Source organism: Microplitis demolitor, chromosome 7 (assembly GCF_026212275.2).
Source record: "Microplitis demolitor isolate Queensland-Clemson2020A chromosome 7, iyMicDemo2.1a, whole genome shotgun sequence".
Classification (NCBI taxonomy): Eukaryota; Metazoa; Arthropoda; class Insecta; order Hymenoptera; family Braconidae; genus Microplitis; species Microplitis demolitor.
In genome coordinates, this window is record NC_068551.1 from 11,144,854 (window position 1) to 11,162,866 (window position 18,013).

At 28.1% G+C, this 18,013-nt stretch overlaps 1 protein-coding gene and 1 long non-coding RNA gene across 5 annotated transcripts; one reads left to right on the forward strand and one right to left on the reverse strand.

Annotated features, from left to right (window-relative positions):
• Positions 1-257: 257 nt before the first annotated feature.
• On the reverse strand, positions 258-5,234 carry LOC128668176 (uncharacterized). Of its 2 annotated transcripts, XR_008403939.1 has the most exons (4): positions 5,118-5,224; positions 2,680-4,858; positions 1,895-2,431; positions 258-1,821 (listed from the first exon to the last, which is right to left on the reverse strand). It is a non-coding gene; the product is annotated as an uncharacterized LOC128668176 (long non-coding RNA). The 2 variants fall into 2 exon arrangements; XR_008403938.1 differs by having other exon boundaries at positions 258-2,431; positions 5,118-5,234.
• Positions 5,235-5,975: 741 nt separating this feature from the next.
• LOC103579128 (cysteine-rich hydrophobic domain-containing protein 2) lies at positions 5,976-16,957 on the forward strand. Of its 3 annotated transcripts, none has more exons than XM_014443021.2 (5): positions 5,976-6,276; positions 6,385-6,542; positions 9,813-10,023; positions 15,318-15,434; positions 15,509-16,957. In XM_014443021.2, the coding sequence occupies exons 2-5, from the start codon at positions 6,418-6,420 to the stop codon at positions 15,557-15,559; spliced, it is 504 nt and encodes a 167-aa protein (XP_014298507.1). In that variant the 5' UTR covers positions 5,976-6,276; positions 6,385-6,417; the 3' UTR covers positions 15,560-16,957. The 3 variants fall into 3 exon arrangements, with proteins under 3 accessions (XP_014298507.1, XP_053596587.1, XP_014298508.1); XM_053740612.1 differs by having other exon boundaries at positions 6,390-6,542; XM_014443022.2 differs by having other exon boundaries at positions 5,977-6,542.
• Positions 16,958-18,013: the final 1,056 nt, after the last annotated feature.

Genomic DNA, 18,013 nt, shown 5'->3' on the forward strand with positions numbered 1-18,013 from the left:
TGAGCACGTGGTGAAATTCTTTCATTTATAGAAGTTATACTTTATTTAGATATTTGATTATAGATGTCATAATTTATTGAGATTTTTAAAATCGACGATTTTTCGTAGATATTTTGTTTGTAGAAATGTTCATTTTTACATAATTTTTTTATAAAGATGTTTAGTTATGCAAATGTTTGTTTGTAGGATTTTTCTTTTTATAGTAATTTTTTCTTAGTGATTTATAAATCTAGAAATTTTTTTATAGGGACTTTTTTTTATTCACTTATTTTACAATACATATTTATAATTTTACATTTTATTAATATACATATATTTTTAAATATTGAATTGTTTTTTTACAACTTTTTATTTTTATATTTTTACATTTGTATAAAAGTAGTCATATACATTTTTATTTTGCGACATTTTTTTTTAACCGATTCTATGCTACCGCTCAAGAATTATTAGCCAGTATTGTATGTATAGTTATACAGCCTTTCTATTCTTTTATTAATTGTAATTAAACGACACTGAGTTACCTAGCCATTTTTAATAGGGGATCTACAAATCTTTCAAAGAATTTAAAAAAAAAAATTTGATTCAATTACTGGATTTTTTCGCAAGTTATCGTGTATACGGGATTCATACTTGACGGACAGGAAATTTTTTTTAATATTTTGATGGTTTATCGGTTTTTATTGAACTAAATAAATTTTTGAAAAGTATGGAATTAATCTCCATTAAATTATCTTCAAAACGGTGTGCAACATATCTTAATTCCATGAATCAACAAAAGTATAATAATTGAAATAGTTGCCGAAGTGAGACGAAAAAAATTTTTCGATCGTAAAGCACTCTCTGATGCTTCGCACCATGAGTCGTGCAATAATAAACATTTTTATAATTATTTATCATTTTTATTAAATTCAGCGTCAATATTTTTGATAATTTCACGAATTTTAGTACACAATTTTTTAATAATAGCTGATGATGTTGTCACTAAATTGACACTCGATGTTTATTTTGAATTTACAAATAACAGCAAGAAATAAATCGCAATAATCATAGTGTTGCCATACGTACTGTCGCGGTCACGTGATCATCATCACCCAGTGCTGCCAGAACGTGCGATATTTTTACTCCCTCTTGAGGTGAAATAGCATTGACTGTAATGACAGGAGGGGGTAAAAATATCGCACGTTCTGGTAGCACTGTGACATCACCCCTTTACCGCGCGCTCAGAGCAGCCAATCCTCACCATGCCTCCCGCTCGAACTACCTTAAATTGTTCTTAAAAATATTTACAAACAGCACTTCATAAAAAAATCGCGATTTTTCAGGTTATACTTCACCGTATTTAATCTCACTTGACTACGTTTGCAATTGCATATTCATTTACTTTATTTTTATAAACTACTCTATTCAGTACAACTACTTCTTTACTCTACTATTTCCCTTTGGCATACTTCACTTCATCAATAATCGCCACGTTTACATCTAATTATGAGTGCCATCAGCGCCTTTCTAGTTGGTTTTGGAGCTATAATTGTATAGCTTATCGTGGACACTTTTGAAAGTGAAGCCCCCTATGAGAGATTGCTCCTTACCTCAGCTCCCTTAAGTTGGCGGGGGGAATTCGATTTTTGGCAAATTTTTTTAGCAATTCGTTTGTCAAAAATTGACAGTTATATAATGATTTTTGATCTGTTTTTACGAATCATTTATGAAAAAAATTATAAGTAATACATACTTAACTGAAAATTTGGAAAACTAAAGGCATTTTTTTTTTAACTATTATTTTTTTGATGAAACATCCGGAAATTATTGACGGTCCGAACTCTAATATCATATGATTATTTAATAACGTCTTTTATTCATGTTTTTCATTTAATAAATTATTCATTTCACTCACCAATTATTCATGTACATTTAATGGATTTTACGGCTCTTTCAAGAAAACGAGAATAAATATAGAATACATGACGAGGCTCAGCACGATTTCCTAAAGGTAGTCTCAAAAATAAAATCATTTAATGGTAAGCAATTACCGGTTTTGACAAATCATCATAAATAATGAAGACATGTTTGCCATTGTCACAAAAAAAAGTTCTGCCATGGCACATGGCAAAAAAGTGTAAGAAAAGAGCAGCATCAGACACGGTATCGAATACGATGATAGAATAGTTAATAGCAGTGCCGTCACTATTTTCACGATCCAAGTTACTGTAGATCTCATTTGACCGATAGCAATGTAGATACAGAACTTTTTCTTCTCCGCACCAGCATAATCGAAACGCTCTTAATTAATACTAGTCTCAATAGCCAAAAAAGTCTGTCCGATCGGTCCATCATCAACGATCAACTTATATTATCTACTGTACCAATTATCACCAGTGACTCAGTGAGTCTACATCCTGGATTCCAGTTTGTATAGCCTCTCTAGTCAACTCTGTATAGAAAAAATAATCGATATAATAATATAATCATAAAATATAACTGTTACCCTGATCAAGAAAAATAATTTGGAATGATTCATAACAATTTGAAATGATTTATAACATTTTGAATCGACTAATATATAGATATAAACTCCACATAGAGCAAATCATTTTTCTTAATCAGAGTACTGATCAAAAAATTTTCAGAGTTCAAAAACTTATTGATAATAATACTAGTAATTAATGGTAATATACTTACCCTCGCAGTTTTGCGAATGCCGTAAATTTTCGGCATTTATGCACCGTAATAATTTGGTGTTTATATGGTTATATTGGCCAGTTTTTTTCCTGGAGTTATGCCATATACTTACTGCACTTATGCTGTAGAGTTACCAGATTACTACAGTAATATTACTATAAAAATGCCGAACTTTTACCGAAAAAATGCTGTAAAAAAATTACAACACCGAACTTTCCCTCGCGGTTTTGGAAATACCGAAATAATACCGAAATTATACGGTATAAATACTGCATAAATATGGTATTACTCGAGTTATTTTAGCCAGTTTTTTTACCGCATTATTACCAAAAATTTACGAAATAAAATAAATTCCTAATATTTACGGTAATAAAACAGAAAAAATACGGTATTTTCACAGAATTAAAACAGTAATTATACAGCATATTTATAGTATATTTTCAGCATTTTTGCAGCATCAAACCGTTCTACCCGTAAAAAAATTTATATAAAATTTTATTCAGTTATATATAATTTTATATAATTATATAGAACCTTATAAAGTTATATATTAAATAACTGTCATGAAAAAAAAAAAAAAAAAAAAAAAACACTAGTTAACTCGTGGACTCGATCCCGAGACCTATTTGGTCAAAGTCTGATCTGGTAGCCATTATGCCAAATCACTTACTTGAAATATGTTGCTAATTGTATTCACATGGATACAAACAAACTTAAGAAAATTGAAAACATCAATTTTCACAGATAGTTATTTTCACTTACATGTTTTTGTTTGAGTAAGAATTGTGTGAACCAATAAAATAAAATAAAAAATATTACATTTTGCACATTTTCGATGATTTTAAATGCAGAAGCGAACAAAAAATAAAACCATATTTTTTTACAATTTTCTATTTTATCAGCGTAAATCTGGCGAAATTGCAGGATACTGACGGTATTATTATCACAAAAACAACGATTTTATTATTACTACATTATCGTATTATAGTTTGGTAAAAGTTCGGTATTGTTATAGTTTTTTTACAGCATTTTTTCGGTAAAAGTTCGGCATTTTTATAGTAATATTACTGTAGTAATCTGGTAACTCTACAGCATAAGTGCAGTAAGTATATGGCATAACTGCAGGGAAAGAACTGGCCAAAATAACCATTTTAATACCAAATTATTACGGTAAATTTACGGCATGTGCATAAATCCCGAAAATTTACGGCATTTTTACGGCATTCGCAAAACCGCGAGGGTTTACCAAAAAAATGCTGTAAAAAAACTGTAAAAATGCCGAACTTTTACCAATAAAATGCTGTATAAAAACTATAATACGATAATGTAGTAATAATAAAATCGTTGTTTTTGTGATAATAATACCGTCAGTATCCTGCAATTTCGCCAGATTTACGCTGATAAAATAGAAAATTGTAAAAAAATATGGTTTTATTTTTTGTTCGCTTCTGCATTTAAAATCATCGAAAATGTGCAAAATGTAATATTTTTTATTTTATTTTATTGGTTCACACAATTCTTACTCAAACAAAAACATGTAAGTGAAAATAACTATCTGTGAAAATTGATGTTTTCAATTTTCTTGAGTTTGTTTGTATCCATGTGAATACAATTAGCAACATATTTCAAGTAAGTGATTTGGCATAATGGCTACCAGATCAGACTTTGAACAAATAGGTCTCGGGATCGAGTCCACGAGTTAACTGGTGTTTTTTTTTTTTTTTTTTTTTTTTTATAACTTTATAAGGTTCTATATAATTATATAAAATTATATATAACTGAATAAAATTTTATATAAATTTTTTTACGGGTAAAACGGTTTGATGCTGCAAAAATGCCGAAAATATACTATAAATATGCTGTATAATTACTGTTTTAATTCTGTGAAAATACCGTATTTTTTCTGTTTTATTACCGTAAATATTAGGAATTTATTTCGTAAATTTTTGGTAATAATGCGGTAAAAAAACTGGCTAAAATAACTCGAGTAATACCATATTTATGCAGTATTTATACCGTATAATTCCGGTATTATTTCGGTATTTCCAAAACCGCGAGGGTACATATAAATGAAGGACAAATAATGTTGGAGATTAGATGAAAGAATCACATCCGATTGCTGAAACATTATAGAGTTGAGCTCCATTTTGATAAGTGGTATAAAATATTGTTTTCAAAACTGAAAAATAAAAAAAATTTTAATATTTGAAAAAACAAAAAAAAAATTAGAAAAACATCTTTAATTATAAAATAATGTTTAATAATAAATATTAATTAAAATTTTCATCAAATTTTTTAGGCTAAGTTATTTTGAGTCTCGATGTAGACGCAAAATATAAATTTATAAAAATTGCGCAAATGAATAATTAATAACTTCAATTGTACAAGTCTTCTCTAATATTAAATAAATAGTTAATTATTAGTTTAATTTTACAAACCTTCTCCAATATTATGTTTATTTATTATTGACTTCGATGATACTTGTAATTTATTAATTGGTTTACCAACTATTTATGAGACCAACTGTGTAACACAAAAATACTAGTTAAACGGCAAGTTAAAATACTTGATAATAGGTGACACACCACGTAATTTACAAAACAGAACGGTAAATTATAAAAGAGTAAATGAAAATAACATTAAAATGTTTCCAGTATTTTTAATACATAATTAATATTGATAAAACAAAATAATTAGTTGAGTGTATTAAGTATTAAATAAATAAGGATAATAATAATAATATTAAAAGTGGTTTTCTAAGATTCTTTGAGGACTCTTTCGTTTCATATTTTATTGTGGCTTATTGACATTTCTCTCCGATAAATACCTGGATACTCTTACGATGTGATAGATGATCAACAGGATTTGATAATTACTTGATAAGATTACTAATTTAATTAAAACATAAATAATAATGGAAACAATAAAAAATTTTAAACCTAGAGCAGACACTTGCGCATGCGCACAACTACTATTAGATCAATGGGCATAATTATAATTTTAATAATTAATTATAAATATAAAAACAAACAAACAAACGCTATTTTTGGTGGGGTATTAACAAACAAATCAAGATAAATGGAAAAAAAATTAAAAAGGATAGAAAATGAGTATAGTCACCGCTAACTTCAAATAAATTTTAAAAAATTCATTTTAAAAAAAATAAAAAACGAACAAATAATTATTTATAGCGAACATTGACGAACAATTGACGAACAAACGAATTGCTAAAAAAAATTTGGCAAAAATCGAATTCCCCCCGCCAACTTAAGGGAGCTCCTTACCTCTACCCTCCATAATTAAGAGGTACATATGTATAATCTATCCATAAATAACTATGTAAACTTGTGTAAACTCTTTATTCGTTTCTATACCTATATCATAAAGTTCCTTAAATTTAGGGTGGTGTATTTTTTTGGAGTCCGTATTCATGATTTTTATTTAGATTATTATGAGATGTTCCACCAATGATTATACCACGTTACCAGGATTATATACAGTTTTCCGCAGTGTGTGATTTATTTTTTGTGCAAACGTTTTGTTTGATTCAGTAAAAGTCATTACGTATTTAATAATTACTCCGTAGTAAACAAAAATGTATGATATAAATATTAATGAAATAAAAATGTTAACATTATAATTCTTATTACAATGAATTAAAAATAATATTTAAAAATAAATTTATAATAATAAATTGGTTTAAAGAAAAGATCTAGTTTGTGAATCCATCAGATCACAATGGCAGATTTTGATGCAATTTATGAAGAAGAAGAAGAAGAAGAAAATGAACAAAATTCCGAGGATCACTATGTAACTATTGTTCCCGACCCTATTGTAGTACGTGGTGCTGGTAATATGACAGTGTGAGTTTCACTATATACTTAAATCAATTTTTATTTTATTTAATATTTAGTAGCCCTCAATTGTATGAGGTCCATAACCCTGACTTGTTAACGATAAACGTTACAAAGAATCTCGGTGCTTTGTTAACAAAATTTCTTTGTTCTATAGACTTGTTTTTTTCTTAAATTCGTGTCCTTGTTGATGTTTTAGGGCCAGTTTTTCAAATCGAGTTTATTTATATCCGGGTTTTAATTAATATTGCTAGTATATCTATATATTAATAATCTATAGATATACTAGCAATGATAAGCAAAACTCGGATAAAAATTAACTCAGTTTGAAAAACTGGCCCTTAAAGTCATTGACTAAGTTATCAAAATTATATTTATTGTCAATAAAAATAAATAACATTTTTATCAATAATTTATTTCAATAAAATATTAAATTTTTTGACTGTTGTATATATTGTAACTGATTATATTTATTGTTTTGACACTCAAAAATATTAAGTCCTAATAAATTTTTAAATATATTTCATTTAAGGTAAAGGGTTCAGTTTCTGACACTTTAAAAGTAACAGCTGAGGTTATTCTATGATAATTAATATAAAATTAAATTTAAATAATTAGTATTTTACATAATAAACAATTTTATAATTTTTATATAAGGTCATAAGCGCAAAATAATTATTTGGAGCTAATTGATAATTTAAATTAATGTTTAAAAAAATGATGTTTAAAGACCTAGTTTCTGACACTCAAAATTTCATGTGCTGTAGTTTCTGACACTGATATTTAAAAATGATTTATGATTTATTAGGTTATGTGATAAGTTTAAATTAACTAAAATTATTAATTGAAAAAGAAAATCATGATTGAATTTGAGGGTCAATAACTGTGACATACTTATAAAATTAAGCTTAGTTATTGATACTTACATTTTAATAATAAAATGTTATATAATATGATACATCTATATTTTAAAATAAATTATAGTTAACTATTATCCCATCCGTACATTTTTTTTTTATATTTTTGAAGTTACATGGTAATAAAATAACAAATTCAATTCTGGAACGTTCTTCCGTAAACTGCTTCCGCTATAACTAAAAAATAGCTTCCTCAGCTACTCCGGCTTAAAAATTTTTTTTTATTAAAATATTTTAATTTTTTATTTTTGTTATTGCTATTAATTAGGTACAGGATGAGTTTTTTAAAATTAAAAATAAATTTATTAATTTATTCATTCATTTATTTATACCTAATTACAAAAACAAGTACAAATAATAATGACTCTCGGATTAATTCCGTCAGAGTCCGTGAACATAAAAGAAACGCCAGCAGCTCATTCAATATATAATCAATAAAATTAATAATTATAGACATAACTACATATATAAATTCAATTACAATTTATCCATTTTTTCTAATCGCATTAAATATTTATAACATAGATTCTTAAAAATACTCAGGTTTTTAGCTGATGTTATTTTTATCGGCAGCGAATTCCAGAAGTTAATACTTGTTACCAAAAACAACTTCTGATAATGATTATTGTGACAAAATGGTACCCATAATGAATTTGTTTTTTGAGGATTTTGTTGTAATACATGAATATTATTTTTGAATTATTATTTATCATTCTCTATTTATTCATTTGAATCATCCTTTTTTTTTTTTTTGTTTATTTTAAAATAAGTTGGAAAGTGTCAAAAACTGGGTCAATGACAATAACTGGGCCGTTTACCTTAAACATAAAAATAATCATAACTTATTCGAAAATTCATTCAATATATACTACTTTTGTAACTTGTAATTTCCATTTTTAACTTCCCGCTAAGAAAATCGACGATTTTCAAAAATTTCGCGAAGTTATTGTTTTCACCCCGATTTTCGAAAATCGAGTTTTCATCAGATGTCGACGTTTTGAGGTCCTAGGAACCTATTCTGACTATTTTCAGAATGATGTCCGAGTGTGTGTATGTGTGTATGTGTGTGTGTGTGTGTGTGTGTGTGTGTGTGTGTGTGTGTGTGTGTGTGTGTGTGTGTGTGTGTGTGTGTGTGTGTGTGTGTGTGTGTGTGTGTGTGTGTGTGTGTGTGTGTGTGTGTGTGTGTGTGTGTGTGTGTGTGTGTGTGTGTGTGTGTGTGTGTGTGTGTGTGTGTGTGTGTGTGTGTGTGTGTATGTAAACTCTTTGTAACTTTTGAACTAATGAATCGATTTGGATGGTTGAGGTGGCAATCGAAAGAGCTTGTTGGCCATCAACTTTCCTGAAAATGTCAGATTATTTGATCGAATAGACCCGAAAATATTTGCGAATTACGAAAAAAAAAAAATTTTTTTTTTAGTTTTTTATCGATTTTTCAAAAACGACTTATACGATCTACTTCAAAATCTAATCAGTTCTAGTACTCAATAAAACGCGTCGATTGCCACCTCAAACATCAAAATCGGATAATTCGTTCGAGAGTTATCGCGGGAGAAAGAAATGGTGAAAAACGGTTTTTTCTAAATATTTTCGAAACGACTGACGCGATCGATTTCAAATTTTTATCAGCTCAAGAATTCAATAAAACGCGTTGATTGCCACCTCAAACGTCAAAATCGATTAATTAGTTCGAAAGATATCGGCGTGGAAAAGTTAAAAAAATAACATTTTATGTTATTTTTTCCGGATAAATCATAATATAATCTACCAAAATGTGTCTGAAATTATACCGACTCATCCTTCTTATGGTTTCTTTCGATCATATAGTGTCATCGAACTTGGTTATTAGTTTAAATCATATTATCAACAATAAAATCGATAAAACGTAGTTTTTAATATTTTTCTCGGATATTTCATATTTTGTTGTTTCTTACATGAGTCAAAACTTATTTAAACTTTGATTTTGATCCCTGACATTGATTTCTGCCTCAATACACTTATTTTACTGAACATAATCAGGAACTAAATTTTAAAAACCGCTTCATTGATGATTTTCGATTCTTAAATTTTCAAACTTCAGCATAACAGGTAACTTGTTAGAGCTTGAAAAGATCGTAAAAAAACAATTGCATGTGATAGCATTTTCGAGCTCGAAGAGCTTGAAAATATATCTACACTAATGTTTTCGAGCTCTTTGAGGTCGAAAACAGCGGGAAGTTTTGGGGCTGGCCCGCAGGGTCAACCGACGCCTAGATTTTTTTTTATTCTATTTAGAGTTGATTAATATTTGGATCTTATTCACAATAATTATCTGATAATTTTTATTGATGTAAACGTTAAAATTTTTAACAATGATTTGTAATAGGTTTGGACTGAGTAATCGTTTCGAAGCAGAATTTCCGAATGGATTAGTATCAAGGGTTGCTCCAGAAGAATTTAAAGCCACAGTTATGCGAGTTAATAGTGTGCTAAAAAAAACATTGCCTGTTAATGTTAAATGGCTCTTTTGTGGTTGCGTATGCTGTTGTTGTACTCTGGGATGTTCATTGTGGCCAGTTATTTGTCTTAGTAAAAGAGTAAGTTTTATACAATAGGTATTGTATTTTGACTTATTAAAAGCTTGAATAAGTTGATATTTTAAACAAAATAAGACGTCAATTGAACAAATTGTTTATTATTTTATCGCATCATTTGTAAAATAAATACAATAATACATTTTTCATTTCAATCTACATCTGCTACAAAATCGTGGTTGTTTTTTTTTTTGTTGATATATTTAGTTTGAGTTGAAAAAAAAAACAATATTAACAAATTTATAATTAGTTTTTATATCACAATACCTCAGAGTTACTAAAATTTGAAATAATAATATTTTTTTTACGTAATGTAAACAATTATTGGAAATAATGAAGAAATTATAATAATAATAATATCAATTATATTGGATGGTTTTAATTTTTATTTCATTTATAAATACGAATGTCAATGTACACTGTAAAAAATCACCGAGGTAAGTCCAAGCGGTGTAGGTGTTAAAATCAGCAGTGTTAAATTTCAACACCGAAAGCGGTGTAAAAATAACGCCGCCACCGGTGTAAATATTCTGTACCGGTGTTAAAATAACGCCGCCGCCGGTGTAGATATTCTTTACCGGTGTTAAAATATTTTATTTTGTAAATATTTTTACTTACTCGATCACTATACTTGTTAATAAATAATATTTTTTATTAATTTTCATACAGAACTGACATTTGTTGTGTTTTATAATCTTTAAAGTTCATTCTCTAAGCGGGCACAGTTTACTCTGCTTTTACACCGGTTACCCCGCTTTTACATCGGTTCTACTCCGTTTTTACACCGGTTACCCCGCTTTAACACCGGTATTTTTAACACCGGTGAATTACTCCTCCTACACCGGTGTAATTTCATTTTTACACCGGGCGGAGTTCAAATGAGTCCATTTTGAACACCGCTCTTTTTACAATGTATATTTTTAAGGTCTTTGCAATTTTTTTATTTATTCTAAATTTACATGTGATATTTGAGGGTAGGAACGAGTTTGATTAGTCTATTTTACAGAGTATAGAATCATAGGTATCATGACAACTCGTTCCAAAACCTCTCTATGCATAGTCAACTCTATATAATTTCTTTACCTAAAATATGTCTATTGTGAAATAAAACTATCCTTGAACTGATTACTCTAAAACATCTCTATCCAATACAACTCTCCTCAACCTCAATCTTTACTCCAAAACTTCTATTCAATGAGAAAACTATCCGAAATAACACTATTCATTGTTAACTTAGCTGAAAAATCATCGGCAACTAAGAGAACATGTCAGTTAACATGGAAATTCACGAATTTTTTTTAGTTACCGATGATTTTTTAACTGAGTTAATAATTTTATTTTTATTTATTTATTTATTTATTCAAGTAATACATGAATTACATAAATATATACTGACTCTAGGAAGCCCTTTCGATGCCAGTTGCTCAATACGAAATCATTATAAATATCAGTATAACGTACACAGTAAATTTTTCTAAGAAGGGTTAGTTTCTACTCGTATTAAATGTTTGTAATGAATATAGATAAGCTTTCAGCTGTTGTTATATTTATTGATAGATTATTCCAGAAATGTATTCCCGTTATAAAAAATGAATTTTTATATTGATTGCTGTGGCTAATTGACACCAATAAAGAGTTTGTTTTTATTGTATCATGTCTTAATTAACGTATTTGATTTTTTTTAAATAATTTATCACCAAAAAGACCTGGGATACCAAGATGTAGAGTAGGGTGATTCATTTCCGCAAAAGTTTTTTTTTTTTAAGTTCTCAAGCAAAATCTCAATCTACATCGAAAAAAAAAATTTCTCACTAAATATAAGCTCAAAAATATATTAATGCCAATGCTAAGTACTTTCCATTTGATTTCAAAGATTTCCCATTTAAAATACACGTAAATTAAATTACTTTTTTTTTAACTTTCGACTACTCAGCTGCGTTTCATGATATCAACGCGGTTTTGGTCGCAAATTGTAGGGCATTTGGTGTTCTTCAAAAGTGTCTATAGTTACTTAGCTGTTATTCCAGTTGTTTCACTTGTGTTCGTTGCAGAAGTCATTTTTCCTATGAGATTGATTTTTATTGGCTTGCAGAACGTAAACCAATGAAAGTACACTAAAAATGTTAGTGGGAATTTTATAGGAAATTTTATTCCCTTCAAAAAAAGTCCTATGAGTCAAGTCGCTAAAGTCAATAGTTTACGAGCTATAGTCATTTCAATAATTTGAAAAATATAATATAAAAAAAAAAAAAATCGGTCTGTCAGTTGACCCTGCGGGCCAGCTCCAAAACTTCCCGCTGTTTTCGAGCTCCTTGAGCTCGAAAATACTATTGTATGCCTTTGTTTTCGAAAAAAAAAACGTTTTTTACACAGAAAAAACAGTTAACTTGAATCAAGGAAAATATTCTTGAATCAAGAATTTTTTTTTGATCGATTCGGAAAATAAAAATTTACTTGCCTCAAGTAAACAATTATCTTCAAATTTTTATCTTGAATCAAATTTTTTTTTCTCACGTCAACATATTTTTACGCTTAAATCAAAAAATTTTCACTTGTTTCAAGAGTTTATATTTCTTAAAGTAAGAGATATTTTTTGGAGCAAGATACATTATTTTTTTGTAGCAATATTGCATTTTTTTGGTTAAAGAAAATAAAATTTCTCGGAACAAGTACTTATTCTTTTCACGCAAGTATTTTTGTATTCTCTGACCAAGACAACAAAAGTTGCTTAAGCCAAGAGAAAAACTTTCTTGAGAGAAAAGATCGATGTGGAGAGGGGGAAAATCACCGGTGCTAGGCAGTAGCAGCGGGAGTAGTTCGGTGCTCGCCACTAGATTGCGCTTACCATTTGTAGTGTGGCCCTGGTACGAAAGATATTCTAGAATTGTTAAATTCCAAATTTCAGTACGATTTTATTTGAGCACTTTGTCATTTGACCGAGCTACAAGTACCTCTTTGAATTGTACTATAGTATATCCTATAATACATCATGATTTAAATATTTAATATTAAAGTTTACTTGAAAGATTTTTTGCGAAATAAAAATACAAAAAATTACGTTTCAGATAAAAAAAAAAAAAAAAAAAAAAAACAAAAAGAATCAACACGTCAATCTTTTGTAGAGAGAATAAAATTTTTGATTGAGAAAAATTTAAGTCTGTATTAAAGAAGCAAACTTTAAGAGCAAGAAATTTTTTTCTTGGCCCAAGCAACTTTCATTTTCTCTTAAGTAATTTATTTTTCGGAGCAAGAGAATTTTTTTCTTGCGCCAAGAGATTTTTTCTTGGCTCAAGGGTTTCTTTTTTTTTAATCAAAAGACGTTTATTTTTTGGAGCAGGAAATTTTTTTTCCTTGGGGCAAGGAAAAATATCTTGGTTCAAGTACACTTTTTTTCGTTCAAAACTTTGATTTTTTGGAGTGAGAAATTTTTTTTCTTGGGGAGAGAAAAAGTTTCTTGGCCGAAGTTAAACTTTTTTTCGATCAAAAAGTTGATTTTTTGGCCAGAGATGACTTATTTTCTTTAGCCAAGAATTTCTTTTCTTAAACCAAGAAATTTTCAATTTCGCTTCAAAAATAACTTTTTTTGGAGCAAGAGAATTTACTGTCTTGAACCAAAAAAAAGTTTTTGAATCAAGTATTTTATTTTTATTGAATCAAGACAGAAAATTCGGAAGACAATAATTTTCTTGAACCAAGTTAACTGTTTTTTCTGTGTATCATTTTTTCTCCAACGATATCTCTCGAACGAATTAACCGATTGAGACGGTTAAGGTGGCAATCGACGCATTTTATTGAGTTCTACAGCTGAACAGATTTTAAAAGTGATTTATGAAGTCGTTTTTGAGAAATTGCGAAAATACTAGAAGAAATTTTTTTTTTTAATTCTTTCGACAACGGTTTCTCTTGAACGAATGAACCAATTTTGATGGTTAGGTGGCATTCAACGCGGCTTATAAAGCTTCAGAGCCCAATCGATTTTGGAATCAACCCATCGAGCAGATTACAAGTTATCCGAAATAAACATTATTGAAAAAAGTTTATTATTGGAATATCTCTGAATGAGCCCTACCGATCAAGCTTAATTTTTTTCAGCTTTTAGATATTGACAAGCCGCGTCAAATGACACCTTGACGATTAAAATCGGTTCATCCGTTCAAAAGTTATGGATATTTACATACATACATACGTACGAACGTACGTACATACATACATACATACATACACTCGGACATCATCTTGAAATTAGTCAGAATAGCTTCCTAGAACCTCAAAACCTCAAGATCTCTTAGAAATTCGATTTTTGAAAATCGGTCTGAAACCAATAACTTCCCGAATTTTTGAAAACTTGGAATTTTCTTAGCGGGATGTTAAAAAATTACAATTGATATTTTATTTTTCAAATTATTAAAATGACTATAACTCGTAAACTATTGACTTTAGCGACTTGACTCATAAGACTTTTTTTGAAGGGAATAAAATTTCCTATAAAATTCCCACTAACATTTTTAGTGTACTTTCATTGGTTTACGTTCTGCAAGCCAATAAAAGTCAATCTCATAGGAAAAATGACTTCTGCAACGAACACAAGTGAAACAACTGGAATAACAGCTAAGTAACTATAGACACTTTTGAAGAACACCAAATGCCCTACAATTTGCGACCAAAACCGCGTTGATATCATGAAACGCAGCTGAGTAGTCGAAAGTTAAAAAAAAAGTAATTTAATTTACGTGTATTTTAAATGGGAAATCTTTGAAATCAAATGGAAAGTACTTAGCATTGGAATTAATATATTTTTGAGCTTATATTTAGTGAGAAATTTTTTTTTTCGATGTAGATTGAGATTTTGCTTGAGAACTTAAAAAAAAAAAACTTTTGCGGAAATGAATCACCCTAATGTAGAGCTTTATAAAATAATATACCAATTTAATATAACCTTATGTTTTCAATAGATAACCGCCTGAGTTGTCTTCGAAAGCTGAAAATATGTTCATAGTTTTTAAGTTTCAATATATAACTTACACAATTATTAAAATTACGTTGTAAATAATGAATAGTGTTATTTCGGATAGTCTTGGCATTGAATAGAAAAGTTTCGGAGTAAAGCTTTAAGATGAGGAGAGTTGTTCTGGATAGAGAGGTTTTGGAGTAATCAGTTCAAGGATAGTTTTATTTCACGATAAACATGTTTTAGGTAGAGAAATGATATAGAGTTGTCTGTGCATAGAGAGGTTTTGGAGCGACTTCTCAGAATACTGAATTATATATTATTTTTAATAAAATTAATTATTTTTTAGACACAGCACTCCCTAAATAAATTATTGGAATGGGAAAATGGTCGATTATATCATAAACTTGGATTACACTGGAGACTAACTAAGCAAAGATGTGATAGTTCTTCAATGATGGAATACGTAAGACATTTATAATAATTTACAATAAAAATAAATATATCCAGTATAATAATTAAATTAATTTCTATTTGCAGGTTCTACTTATTGAATTTATACCTAAAATACCAATTTACAAACCAGATTGAAAAGGTAAAAATGAGAGTAGAGCACTCTTAACTCTTCGGGCTTGAGGCGTGCCATAAAAACGTGATAATTTGTAAAAAAAAAAAAAAAAAAAAAAAAAAAAAAAAATATGAACTAACTTGAAATTTTATAAAATCAAGATTAACGCATGCTTTTACTTACGTTAATGCTTTTAACGGTAGATAGTTACATCGCGATGATATATTTTTGTAAAAATAAGTTATGATGGTGCTACAGTGCCAATGAAAAGAAAAGTAATTCAAATATTTAGAAAAAAAAAGCTAAATAATTATAATAAATATTTATCAAATGATAAAAATATCAATTTAAAATTATGGAAAAACTTAAATATTAAGTTATGTGTGTTTATGTTTTCTTCATGATAAATTTTTATACGTCACGAAAATAATTTTAGTAAATATAAACTAAAGAATCAAGTAAAAATAAATTCAATATAATTTTTTTTTTTTTACGATAAAATAATATCATCAATGATTAAACATTATCTGTAGTTATTATTAATATAATAATTATTGACACAAGAATATCATCAGCTAAATGTGTAAATCGATTAATTTGGTCATAATTTTACATAGTTTTATTATTAGGATAGAATGACAAAATTTTTTAAAATATTTGTGACTATCATAAAAAATGTTGGTTTCAAGAATTTTTAACCTTTCAAGTCCGTCCAATATTAATAATGACGTTTTCAACGAATAGTAGTCGAAGTATTTAGTTTTGATTTATATTTTGTTTAAATCTCTCGGGCTTGAATGGTTATTGCAATTGTATGAAGTGCCCAAGAAATGAATAGAAAATATTGAATACCATCGTAATTATATTTACTATCTCTATCATGGGCTGGAACTGTACTAGTGATATAAATTTTGAATTTAATCGGCTACGGCCATCAATTGTGTACATAGTGTGAGAATTGTTAACTTACTGCTATCAGTAATAGTACCAGTAATTTTAACGTCGAAACTTTTTTTTGTATAAAATATTTGCGGGCAGCCTAATTAAACTGTTTAGTTTTTTTCATTTATATAATGAAAATTTAGAAATATTTTCTGGTGTACATTTTCGTATTACTTTTAAATATTGGCAAAATTTTAAATATATTTTGCTGTTTATTTCCATATTTTGATAAGATAAAGACTATATTTGGAATTCCATTATCAACTGCCTCTCAAATAGCGAAAAATATAAATTGTTTTTTTGTTTTAAATATGTTAAAACAAAGTCGTAAAAACTGTCCGTACTGTTATTGAATATTTTTAAGATAATATTAAAGGAAAAAGAAAAAAAAAATTTTTACAATTTTAATGGTTTAATTTTGTTTATTGTCTTTGTATAGTTTTAAGCAAATGAATAATAAACAACATATATAATTTTAAGTTTGTTAAATGTTATTTTAAACTTGAAAAATAATCATGGTGGCCACATTTCTGGAAAACCTGAAAATGTCAAGGAATTATAAATATACTGGAAAAATCAGGAAAAAGTCAGGGAATTTTGTCCTAAAGCTGGAAAAATTTTTACTTTTTTTTTCTTTTGACTGAAAAAATCCGATACATTTTTTTTTTCTGTAAAAACAGTTCAAAAAATGACGCGGCGTAAATACGATTGTAATATCGTCTTGAAAAAATAAAATAGTAGAAATTGATTTCAATATCGAAAAAAGGAAGCGGTTAAAAAAAAAAAGTCTTAGTAAAAACCAATCGTCAGGAACTTCAAACTATTAATATCTATATGGACAAGTGAAAACATAAAAAACCTTCAAACTAAAAAGTATTCGGGGCATTCTACGCCAAATCGGACGGTTTGAAGAATTTTGATTTTTAATTTCCATTATTTTTTTATATTTTTTAGTACTCATCAAAAAACTCATCCTCCTAAATTTTGAGATTTTTTTTATCATTGGTTCAAAAGACATAAAATTTTCAAAAAAACCGCTCTTTTCATGGTTTTTCGCTCATAACTTTATGAAAAATATTTTAAATTAAAAAACTCAAAGTATAAAAAAGTTTCGTTATTCCATGAACTTTTAGAAAAAAAATACAAATAATTTTTTAGAAAAATTTTTCCGCGTTATTTTTGAGTTTTAAAACTTTAAAGTCGTTTTCTGAAAATCATGCATATTTTGATTTTTCTGAAAATTTGTGTCAACAAACTACTATATATTCCACAACTTTTCAGGTGGTTCCGGTCGTGGGACGTCCGTGGCTACTATTTTTTTTCGATTATTGAAAATTGAAAAAATTGTTTTTCTGCTGTAAATTATTGTTCGTACCGATTTTTGATACTGTACACTTGTTTATCTTACATATTAGAAATTGATTTCGATATTTTTTTGTTCTTAGTAGGGATTCAAAAGCAGTAAGCAAAAGTTAATGCTATTTATGAGCAGTTATAATAAATGTTTTGATTTATTGAGAAGCAACTATTTCGAA